Source organism: Globicephala melas, chromosome 21 (assembly GCF_963455315.2).
Source record: "Globicephala melas chromosome 21, mGloMel1.2, whole genome shotgun sequence".
NCBI lineage: Eukaryota > Metazoa > Chordata > Mammalia > Artiodactyla > Delphinidae > Globicephala > Globicephala melas.
This window is the reverse complement of record NC_083334.1, coordinates 27538516-27550803: the sequence shown is the minus strand read 5'-3', so window position 1 is coordinate 27550803 and position 12288 is coordinate 27538516. Positions and strand designations below refer to the sequence as shown.

General features: G+C 44.1%; 1 protein-coding gene across 7 annotated transcripts in view; it reads right to left on the bottom strand.

The window, feature by feature from the left end:
• UNC5D (unc-5 netrin receptor D) overlaps window positions 1-12288 on the bottom strand; it is a 682528-nt gene that overhangs the window by 121378 nt on the left and 548862 nt on the right. For all 7 annotated transcript variants that reach the window (XM_060291598.1, XM_060291597.1, XM_030833039.2 and 4 more), the window contains exons 12-13: window positions 2319-2487; window positions 416-643 (exon numbers count right to left, since the gene is read on the bottom strand). In XM_060291598.1, the coding sequence (XP_060147581.1) occupies window positions 416-643; window positions 2319-2487 (397 nt within the window). The remainder of the gene's footprint in view (window positions 1-415; window positions 644-2318; window positions 2488-12288) is intronic.

The window sequence follows — 12288 nt, the reverse complement described above, 5'->3', positions numbered from 1 at the left end:
GTTCACGCCATTCTCTTTTCTGGACATGGTATCCCTTCCTCTTTTGCTCTTAAATCTCAATCATGCAAGAAAGTACCCTGAGGGTCCGCCAAAACTCTTCTCCAATTCCTCTCTTGCAATTGGGTCTCTGTTTTCTGAATCTCAACTATACTTCTAGTCAATTTTCTCGTTTAGCACACAGTGTTCCTTATGTGTTAATTTAACTCTTCTCTCGACTGGCAAGTATCTTGTACCCTCAGCACATTGTTGGACACATAGTAACACAGCTCTTGTTTCAAGAGAGGTTTCCCCATCTAGCCAGTGATGTGGGTTCATTTTCCAGACCCTCTGCAGTCAGATTCTCTATTGATACCGATCTTCAGGAAACCCCATGCTTTCATGACACCACAGGAAGAATTATAGAGAAAAGGCTGACCTGAAATGCACAAGGGGTATTGTCCACACAGTAGACCCTCAAGTTGTAGTCCAGAGAGTTACAGGACATGCAGCCAAAAACCGCAACCTTGAGCTGCTTCACGGCACAGTCTGTGATTGGTTCTCCAGTGAGGGCGTATGTCCCAAAGCTGTCTAGGAGCACGTGGCACGCAAAGGGGTCCAAAAGGCAGTAACAGGATGTGGATTCATCCTCCACCGACATCACTTCCTGTTGGGAAAAGGTCTGTTGAATTCTCTCAGCTTGGGAAATAAAATGTGATTTAACAGTCACTTTGCAAGGACATAACATTTTTTTTCAGAATATTTTTATTGAACTCATTTTCTCAAAATAACTGCTGACATCAGGAACTGAATGAATGGCTATATTCAGGGTGTTGGGATTCGATTTAGTAGATTATAACAAACGTCACTTTCAAAGTTCTCCAATTTTCAGTTAATTTGTTCAAGGCCAAATTAAAAACAACAACAACAAAAAACAGCCCTGAACATTAATATCAACGAGCAAACTTTTATGTTTTTATAAAGGTCTATTTCTGAAAACCTCTTTCCCTATCCTTAAGGTAATATTTATTTTCTTTCAAATATTTTTTCCTCTTTCATTACATCAAAATCATTCACGAGGGACCATTCAATAAATGGTTTGGATAAGACGTATCAGAATATTTCACCCTCCCTGAGAAGGTATGGGCGGCATGTGATAGGGCACGAATCTGACACCATCTGGATGTAAATGACAGTGCGGAAGTGCTGGGAAGAAAAACAAAGATGGTAAAAATCAAGGCAAAGCAAGACGTAATGGAAAAGAGAAAAAAACCTGGTCCCTTTAGGAAACCCATGGAACTTAACACCCCAGGAAATTTGCCTGTGGTTGTATCACAACTGAATAAATAGCAGAATGCACTTTCAATAAGAATAGCGACGAGTTTCAAGACATAGCCGGGCAGGGTAAATGTCATCCACTGACGCAACTGGGAATTTTCTTCTCCTCAAGAAACATGATTTTCCTTTGACTTCTTTTGCCTGAAGCACTGACTGGGGAGGTAGGATCCTAGGGCTGGACTAGGTCATTGTGTTCCAGCAAGATAATTCACCTGCTTTCATGCAAACGGACCTCAGACACCAAGGAATCCCAATCAGACAGACACATCAGAGGTTTCACTAAGAATACTCATCCCGCTGCCATCTTTCTTTGCTGTGGCCGTCTCCCTCGTCCTTACTCTCCTCTGTGGATTCTCATTCTGTCCCTTTTGTTCTCTCCTTGTACTGTTTCTTACATGTACTCATACACACAGGGCAAGATAGAATGATTTTCAATGCATTCATTAATTCATGAACATCTATTTAGCAGCTACTCTGTTTCTGAATACTTCAACATAGATTTGTTACAATCCCTATGATGGCAAAAACAGAGTGATTCCTTTTATGAATCCAGCTTGCTTGCCCTGGGCCTCTTCCCTAACCCCACAGAAGCCACAGAGGAAAGTCAGTTCAGACAGGGACATGGCCTGGGAACAAAGGCGGGAGTCACAGCCTTATGTACCAAAGGCAGATACACAGGGTACATGTCTATGAGGGTAATTACAACTGTATTCTAAAACTCAAAGAAAAAGCTCTGTATCCTCTCTGGCCTCTCTTTCCCATATTCTCTCTCTCTCTCTCTCTCTCGCACACGCACACGCACACGCACACGCACACACACCCTGCCCCAAAACACTAGCCAATACCTCGAGGATGCTGTGAACACTTGCCACCAACCCTCTGAAAAACAAGTAAATGCTCACAAATTTCCCAGCTGACTTGTGTGAAGAGAGGGTAAAAGTTAAATCCATTCCACGGGTGGAACCCAAACCCCGTTTTTTAAAAAAGAAAGATTCAGGTCTCACCTCCCACTTGCCCTGCTGGGTCCTCTTCTTTAAATGGATATTCCAGTGCTCAGAACTGACGTCTGCACAGTGTGGTATGGTCAGGGCAAAGGGAGTGGTGACAATCATGTCGGGGGGACCACAGGTGACTTCCGGACTCAGGAGCACCTCTGAGCCATCTGACTGGAGGCTGTACGGTTGGGAAAGGATAAAAGAGAGAAGCATGTAAAGGAGCGGGGCATATCTGAATGAGAATTTAGTTGCAGGTTTAGCAAAATCCTTTCCCGGGACTCCCTCCTGAGTAACACCTCCTGGAGGATGGCTCTTCTAGACCACAGCCATCTATCCTGAACTGCTCAAGCACACAGACTGAGGTTGAGCCTAGATTTCAAATCTAGGTTTTGAAAAACAAAATGACAAATGCTTCTTCAGAAATACAGGGCAGAGCAGGAGAAAGCAAAGACCTGGCCGGCAGGTCACACACCAGCTGCTGAATCCTTATTCTCACTGATAACGTTATCAATGACCAAAGCCAAGGACCTCATAGAAATGACCGATCTGGTAAACTTACCATCATCACACTCCTTTCTCCCAACAACACATTCTATAAATATGTTTAATGCTACTTAGCAACAAAACAAATTATTTTTGTAAACAAAGCAAGACTTCAAACGCACCAGGATTGAGTATGTCTCTTCTGGTTTTGAAAACATTTATTTTCTGCCAATGCACAAATACACAAGTTATATAGCAAGAGCACAGTAGACAGTTATAATCGGCATAATCAAATACATAAATATATATGATGTTTCATCTCTTTCCTATTTTAGCTCTAAATTTAAAATCATTCTACCTAAACCTGCTGTTCAGATTTTTCTGTATTGTGAATAATTTACAATAGGAAGGCAGAGCCACGAAACAGATCAAAGAAATTTAACTAAAAGGAAATAATACCACCTTACTGAATGCCTCCCTCTTCCATTTTTGCGTCTTTTGTTTTTAATCTCTGCCCCAAAGAGTAAATGGGGTAGTTCACAGGACAGCAATCAGTGAGAACCCAGAAGTCTCCTCATTTTCCCCAACTGCTTGTATGTTTTTGAACAAGCCAGTTGATTTTTTCCCCCTTTATTTTCACTTGTAAGAAATATACTGATACAGAACATAGTCCATAAAGCAGTTTAGGACGCTCAGATGGACAGTGGAACATGAGAGCTAGGACTGGTATTACTACCTAAGCTTTCTCTCATCTCACCTAGGAAGGACATTTAAGAAATGTCATCCCTGGTCAAAAAAGCAGCCCTTTGAGCAGGATGGAATCAGTACTGAAAGATAATACCTTGTCTGTGATCTTGTGTGAACAAACAGGTTTTCTATGAGCACGGCTAACATGTTGTTAATTTCTGAATTGCTTTTGATGACAGGACACTGCTTGTTCCCTCTCCAGTTGGTCATGGCCACACTTTAGCTCATTATCTATAATTCACTGTTACCATAAAAGGCACGGCCTATAAGCTAGAAGGAGCATCTTGTATCTACTGTATCTAAATTAGACCTGAACACCATCACAGCGTCTTCCTCCCTCCCCAAGAAGCACTGGAGCTGCCCTCCGAAAATTCAGCCTTCCACGTAGGCAAACCAAAGTTACCAATTCTTCCCATACAGGCAAAGCACAGACTAAACTGAAAATGTCTTTTATGCATTTATATGTCGAAGCAGGGCAGGCAAGCCGGGGAGGTGGGTGGGTTTGGAAAGTCCTGTATTAGCAATGACAAATGCTCTATGAACAGCCTAGAACGCTATACTTGAGGTTTGAAAAAAATGTAAAATTCCAGCGTAAACTGTACCCAGCACGAGGTGGCAGCTTGCGTGTGGATGCCTGCCAGCGGCCACTGGAGAGGGTTAAGTGCTTTCTGTGTAATTGCCGCCTGCATCCTTCACAGACAGGGATTGCAGGGGTGCTTCTGAGTGACCAACGACAAGCTCTCCTAAAAGAACTATTTAATCGCTTTCAGAGAATGATCCCCCTTGTTGAACATATTATTCAAACATATGGGAATTGGGGGAATTATTTAATGCCAAGTGAATGGAAAGTAGCTAATTAGGTGAACTCTCACACTCGCTGTGAATAGCAGGGCTCCTTTCGGTAATAATGTAAGCTGCATTAGGAGTCGGAGGTGGTGCCCGTGGAAACTTACGTGGGGACCGGGATGGGGCTTTGCATTAAGCAGCCGTTGGGCATTTCCGGAAGTGCAAAGGAAGTAAATTAAGACATATCTAATCCTCCTACCGTGAAAAGGGTGTCCGTACACGTAGGTCTCTCTCTGGTGAAGGAACAAAATTTAATCTCTCCGTTTTTTTCCCCCGACAATTAATAATAATTTGCCCTTTTCTGCCACCTTCTATCTGTGGCAATCAGGGAGATTTGCAGATATTGATTAAAGCTCTCCACACGCCTGTGTGGGCAGGTGGTAACAATATAAGGTCACAGAAAAGTCAATCAAAGAGATGGCAGCCGAATCACCACAGATTTCTGACTTCCAGGCTCCTGACCCCTGTGAGCAGATGCACTTTGCTTCTCTGTTAGCACTAGGAGATTGCTGGTCGAAGTGCTGGCTCTTGTGACATCCCAAGTAAAGATGGAGGAAGAGATGTAGTGCAAGTGTAGCCATGAATACAGACCTAGGACATCTAGGGACAAGATAGCTGAGGAGAGGAGGCTTTAATTGGGCAAAACCAAAGATTTGGGAGGAAAGCATGGATGGCATTTAAGTTTGCCCACATTACACAGTATATGCCAAGGAAGTATTCGTGCTCTTGCTAGGTGTTAAAAAAAGGAAAAAGGCAACACATTTTTCTAAAATTGCTGTGAGCTAATAATAACTGGGAACTAATAACAGCAGCGATTTCAGGACCGTGATATGAACAACGTCAGTGCATCACACACCCTCCTGTGTGAAAAGTCTGCTGGCGTGAGACTTTTGCTATTTAATTTTTTCATTGTGTCCCCCCACCCCCGGCCTTTTTCTCCATATATATGCTGTGCATGTTTACGAATGCTTACGGATACAAAAAGATCAATCATTTAAGAGCCAGGTCTGTGTAAGCAGGTGGCTTGTTGAGTAAGTATATGGAAACATGGTTGTGAATTCAAACTTCTGCTCTCGCAGTGCAGCTGAGAATTCTGGAGAAAATTCTGCCAGCTTTGCAGCTCTGATGCCCCCAACCACAAAATAAATATACGTGGCAGGAAAGGGTGCTGGTAAAGGGCCTGGGAGCACCTTGCCTGGGAATCTGGCAAGACAGAAAGCCCCACGTGACTAACCCTGTTTAGTTACCGGCAGGGGAAACCAAGAGGAGCCGCAGAGAACACAGAATGTGGATGAAAAGAACATTCTTGTGTCCTCACTGTGCTCTTTGTGGCATCATCCCTGATATTACACCCCTCGTCTGACTTTTTCTGTGGCATGAAAACCAGACACGGTGGCAGAAGGGAAAGCCTTTCGGCGCCTCACTTGCCTCCCATGCAACGTAATACCTACTCTAAGATTGTTCTAGAGTTAAACGAAGTTAAGCCTAAAAAGCACCTAGTGTGTGCTCCATGCATAAAAGTTCTGCTTCTCAATTCTGAACTCCCACCTCTCCTGCCTTTTTATGAGTCTTATTTCTATAGCAACTGTGTTTTTGAGATGGCCGCTTTATTCACTAGATGGTTCTTATCTCAGCACGTGCCTTAGGGATGTGCACTATAAGAAATGAAGGCACCTTGGTAGTGCTTTCATGCTTCCCTTCCATGGTCTGTCCTCAACTCATGATATTGAGTTGAGGAATCCCACTAAAAATGCCAGCTTGTTGCCCCTCGAGGAACTGCAGCTGTTTCTGCTACTCTGGAATTTTCCTCCAGACGTCCCATGATTATCTCCCTCGTGCCCTTCAGACCTTTGCTGCAATGACACCTACTAACAAGGCGTTCCCAAATTATGCCTAAGCTGTGGAACTGCAACGTTCCTACATCAAAAGCTGATCTTTGTTTTTCTTTTTCCTCTTTCTTTTTTTTTCCTGCGGTACGCGGGCCTCTCACCGTTGTGGCCTCTCCCGTTGCGGAGCACAGGCTCTGGACGCGCAGGCTCAGCGGCCGTGGCTCACAGGCCCAGCCGCTCTGCGGCATGTGGGATATTCCCGGACTGGGGCACGAACCCGCGTTCCCTGCATCGGCAGGCGGACTCTCAACCACTGCGCCACCAGGGAAGCCCTGTTTTTCTTTGACTTCACACTCATTGCCCTCCAATGCACTATACCATTTGTTTATTTTTCTCTTCCACAGACTGAAGCTCTATGAGGCCAGGGATTTTTTTTTTTTCTGTTTTGGTCATTGTTGTACCCATTTCCCGCACCCCAGTGCCTAATATAGGCCTCAAGCACTCACAAATATTTGCTGAAGCAAGCTTAGGAGCCAGTGGTTTCCACTGATCAAATCTAGAACATCTTGAGCATCAAAGTGAATAATGGTGGTAAAGGACGATAACCCACTGAATAACATAAGAACCCACGAAAGATACAGATATAAATGAATGGATGAGTGGGAAGGGAAAACTCTTCCATACAATAGGAAGCCAACTAATAAATGTAGGAAGTCATCATTTGACAACCAATCATATTAATAACTGACTCAGTTAAGAATTATGAACGGGATGCTAATATAATTGGTGAAATTTTTAAGAAAAGAACTATTTATGTGGTTTCAAAGTATCTTCCCACACTTAATAATTACAAAGGGTAAACATGACTTTATACTTGAGAACCCTGGCAGACGCCACCTAACCCAAGTTATCAAAGTTAATCTTGCCAGTAATGGGATGAATTTTCAGGACATACTTGCCGATAAGAAAAAGTGAAAAGAACTCAGCATCGCTTCTGTAACGTTCCTGCCAATAATACATAACCTGAATCTAATCAAGAGAATTATCAGACAAATACCAGCCCAAACTGAGGGACATTCTGCAAAATAGCTGATGTGCACTCTTAAAAGTAGTCAATATCATGCACTAGAGACAGACTCAGGAACTACTCCAGATCAAAGGAGGCCAAAGGCACGTGACAACAAAACGAAGTGAATGGAACTGGATTTTCATTTGCCATAAAGGACATTATTCAGATAAGAGGTGATATAGGAACCAAGTCTGCAGAGTAGATAATAGTATTGTATCGATGTTAATTTCCTGATTGTGATAATTGTGCTGTGTTTATGTAAGAGTTTGTGTTTAGAATATACACACTGAGGTATCTAGGGGGAAAAGGGACATCTTGTTCACAACGGTTAAAAAAATATATGTGGATGTGTATTTATTAATTCCTCTCTCCATATGTGCATGTCTCTCTCCATGCACGTGCGGAGAAAGAGTAGAACACGGTAAATGTAGTAAAACGTTAACATTTGTGAATCTGGATGTGGGAGAACTGGGAACTCTTTATACAGTTGACCCTTGAACCACATGGGAGTTTAGGGGCGCCAACGCTCTGTGCAGTCGAAAACCGTATCCGTGGTTCCACATGCGTGGATCCAACCAAGCACAGGTAGCAGTGTTTACTATTAAAAAGTGAACCCAGCCAGTTCAAACCCGTTTTGTTCAAGAGTCACCTGTACTATTCTTGCCACTGTTCCTTAAGTTTTAAAATTTCGTCAAAACAAACAAACAAAAAATGAATGAATGAATGAATGAAGAGAGGCCCAGGGAGAATCTGTCCGGAACTCTTAAAATGAAGTCAGCAGGGTCGCTGACAGCTGCACACAATGTGTGGTGGAGGTGATGAACGTTCTGCACTTGGTGGTGGTGAGGTCACGGTCCAAACCTTGGCACACCGTGACTCACATTCTGCAGCGCCAAGGTCACAACATAAGGTCACGGTGAAGGTCAGCTACAAGGTGGCAAGTGCTAACCACGGCAGGTCTGGAGGTGCGTCCGGGCACATTTTGCTTTTGCTCTCAATATCTCTTGACCTGACCCTAGGCTTGTAGCGTGTCACTCTCTTCAAGCAAAACAATCAGCTCCATATTTAAAGACGAGATTTTCACTGTTGTTGTCGTCGGCCATGCTGTGCTTGGTAATTATCGTTCCCTCCTTTCCTCCTCGTGGTCCGTATTATAGATGAACGTAGGTTTGATCACCTCTTCCCAGAGCATCACTCAGGAATGCGGGCAGGAGAGTAATGATAGTTTTACTATGCCAGGCCCTGGGTCGATCCATAATTAAAGCATATTTTAATGGAACAGACATAAAAGGCCGATGGATGGAAGCCGTACTTAGTTTTAAAACTGGAGCTCTGAAAGCAAGCTGGCTCCAGCCTCCTACAGTTTTGGGCCTGAGATGACACAGTTTTACTGTTCTTCTTCTCTTTTTCTCTTTTCATTGAAACCCTGGTACACTGACCTGGAGTGCTCACTTTGCTGTGGATAAAAATCAGTTTGCGGTTTCTGATTTCTCATTTTACTCGAGTCAAGATACCTGTCTCACTCTGCAGCTCTGACCAGATCTTTGAGATCAGTCCCAGGAAACGATAATCACAGACTCTCTGGGAGATACGGGCCCTTTAGAAGGCAGCGTGGCTCATCGGTCCATCCCAATAGCATGACTAGGTTTCCTGGGGGATTTCTCTCTAGTAACTGCTATGTATGATTTAAGAAAATAGACTTCTGGAAAGGGAGAATAGGGGATCAGGAGAATAGAGGAGAAAAGAGAGAAGTTGAGCAAAATCTCTTCATCACAATTGATTCCTCTTTCAGTCTTTAAGTGGCCCTAAAACTGTAACGTGGTTTCAAACTCCTTGGGTAGCTTGTTTACAGTTATATTCGTGGATACCACCCATGACGATTCGGATTCAGTATTTCTGAGGTAGGAGCTGGGAACTCATGCTTTTCACTTGCGTTCCTTGCCTGCAAGTTAGCCCTGGCGCTAACGTGTGAGCTAAGTTGTGTGGTTCTTGAGAAAATATCCGAAGCAAAGCCTCACGCGGCTGGGGCTGGGTGGTGTGTCAGATATACGTCGGGTGGGCTTCTGAAATGGAATTCAGATGCCGGTCAAGTTGAAATGCTCACGATTATGGCTTTGGATGACGCTACTATGGTTGAAAATGCAAATGCACAGGGACTGTTCCTACATCCTCTTTCTCTAAGGAGCATGTGTATTAATATGGAAGGCTCTCGGGTTGGGGGGTTGATGAGCAGTGACTGGAAATAACGTTACAGCTCTTCAAGCCATTCTATGCCATTAGTTGGGGCGGGAGAGGGGCAGTTACAAGGGTGGATTACAATAAGCAACAAGCCCAATTAACTGAGGATGGAAGCATACATCTCTGCTATTAAAGGGTTTAAAGATCTGTGTCACCCACTTGGTATCATCTGCAATAGGATCACGGGAAGGGAGTTGGCACAAGGGGCTTGGGGTGGGAGGGCAGTTACATACAGGCTGGAATGAGGATTTGACCTTGCTGAAGTTTGAGTAACACCACACTGAGAGACTAAACTGTTTGCGGATGTTCAGGGCTTTAGTTTACACACACTTCACAGGGTGTTTACCAATTAATATACTAAAGGAATCGCAAATCATGTGTAAATCACCAGTTTCTAGACACAATTTAAACCTCATCTTTCATGCAGTGTTGGCGTTTTAGCTTTGTTTACTATGAGAAGTGGAATAATGATGGCTCAGGGAGAGTGCTTTAAAGTGCAAGACGGGGAGGGGAGAAGATCTAGGCGGCATGCTGCTATGACAGTTTTTATTATCTGCTAAGTGGTTTACTCATTGGCATTTTGAATGGGCAAAACAGGCTTCCCTGGAGGAACCTGAGTCCTATGTCATGGAATCATTTCATTTTGGGGGCTGGGAAAGGACCTAAGAGTAATCAGGCCAACACCATCACCATTCAGATGAGGAAACAGAAGGGCGTGCTGCGGGGTGGAGGGACGTGGCCGAAGTCACACCCACTTGTGACAGAGCTGGGATTAGAATCTCCTGTCCTGTGGTGGTCCTGGGGTGTGTGTCTGTGTGGGGCGGGGGCGACAGGCGGTGGGAGAGACGGATGTTCCCTGGGACATGGTCTCCAAACCTGGAACTTCGAAGGTGTAATGTTGGCATGAGAATTGCTAAGATGGTTTTCACAGACCCTGGAGAAAGCCTTAGGAAAACAGGGCTTTGAGATGCGGAGAGTGGTCACAGAGGCCTGTGTTGGTTTCCTATTATTGCTGTTCCATAGACTTACTGGATGAAAACAGCCCAGATTCATAATGTGACAGTACTGTAGGGAGAAGTCCCATAGAGCTAAAATGAAGGTGTCAGTGGGGCTGTGTTCCTTCTGGAGGTTCTAGGAAAGGATCCATCACCCTGCCTCTTCCAGCTTCTAGAGGCTGCCTGCATTCCTTGGTTGGAAACCCCTTCTTCCATTTGTGAGCGGTAATAACATGGTCTCCTTATCTGTGTCTGGTATTCCCGCCTTCCTCTTATAAGGATCCTTCTGTGGGCTCACCTGCATCATCCAGGATAATCTCTCCTTCTCAAGGTCCTTAACCTTCATCACATCTGCAAAGTCCCTGCTACTATGTGAGGTTCCGGGTATTAGGATGTGGACATCCTTGGGGCGCCACTCTTCTGTCTACCACCGGGACTTTCATGGCTTCTTCACTTTAAAGTTAGGACCTAAAGACCCCTCTGTCGCTGCCTCCTGACCCACTGCCGTCTCCCAGACACCACACGATCTTGGAGGCGTCGGTTGACTTTTGGGTTATCTTCACACTTCAGCTGCAGAAGTGTCTATGCAGAGTGAAGCTCCGTATCTGCATATAACGTTATGGGGTCCTGGGAAGTTGTTAAAAAGACCGTAACCAAGGGAGTGAGGCGGTTGACCACCCAGGTTTTCAAAGGGCGTGTTTTAGTAAGCAAGGCGGGCAGCCTCAGTGTGCGCTGGCATCTTCTCCCGGCATCTTTATTAGGCTATAACTAAGCGAAGTGGAAAGGAAGATATATATTAAATATCTTAATAGGACAGGTTATTTCTATTTCCAGCATGGGCAATAAAAGAGATGGCACATACAAAATAAAAATAATTATAGTATGTGCTGTTCCTTTACAATGTACAATCAAACGCATGAACCAATGATTTTCCTCATTGAATTAAGGTGCCCCTTCCCTTCAGGCCTATTAACCATGTTCACAAACCATTGTTATCGCGTCAATGGCATCTTTAATTAAAGACTCCTCTGGACCACTCTAATCACTTCGCATTGTGAGCTCACATGGGCTCCGAAAGCACTTTGATTAGAATGACAGCAGTTTTTATTTATGCGTGTTTGTTTGGGGACCAAGGGGGTGGTGTGAGGTAGAAGGATGGGTAAAGGCCTTGATATGAAGAAATTCTCCTTTCCAAAAAGAGCAGATCATAAAATGACAAAGTGAGAATCTCCCCCTGCCTTTTCTTTTCCCTGGTTCGCTATTTTTCTCTTCCCCTCCTCGTTCTGGGGGCTAATGGCATTATATTCTAACCTAAATGTGAAGAAACCACTATGATTTTACTGCGGAAAAGAGCACAATCTTCAGCTAAAGTTGCATTAACCCTTCTAGGCCATTAAGGTACCATTTGATAAATTGCCCCTTTTATTACACTGCATGACACTGGCAGCCTGAAAGAATTAATGTGTTTCCCAAATGGCAGCAATGCACTCCCTCTCGCTAGCACAAGTAGTACCTTTGTTTGTTACTTCAGAGCCTCTTTCCTCCTCAGTGGTCCCCTATGCCTGTTATAGAGTTAATTAATGCCAAATCTCCTCAAAGGGATAGGTAGACGCCACTAATTTGATTCTTCCAATAAAGATTTCTCAAACTCAAAGCAACAAACCCAATTCAAATCCATGACTGACTGCTAAACAGAAATAGTGACAGGGATAATTCGTTCATTTATATCCATCACTATCTAGCACGGAAAGCCTGGCAAAGTGGACAGGGAC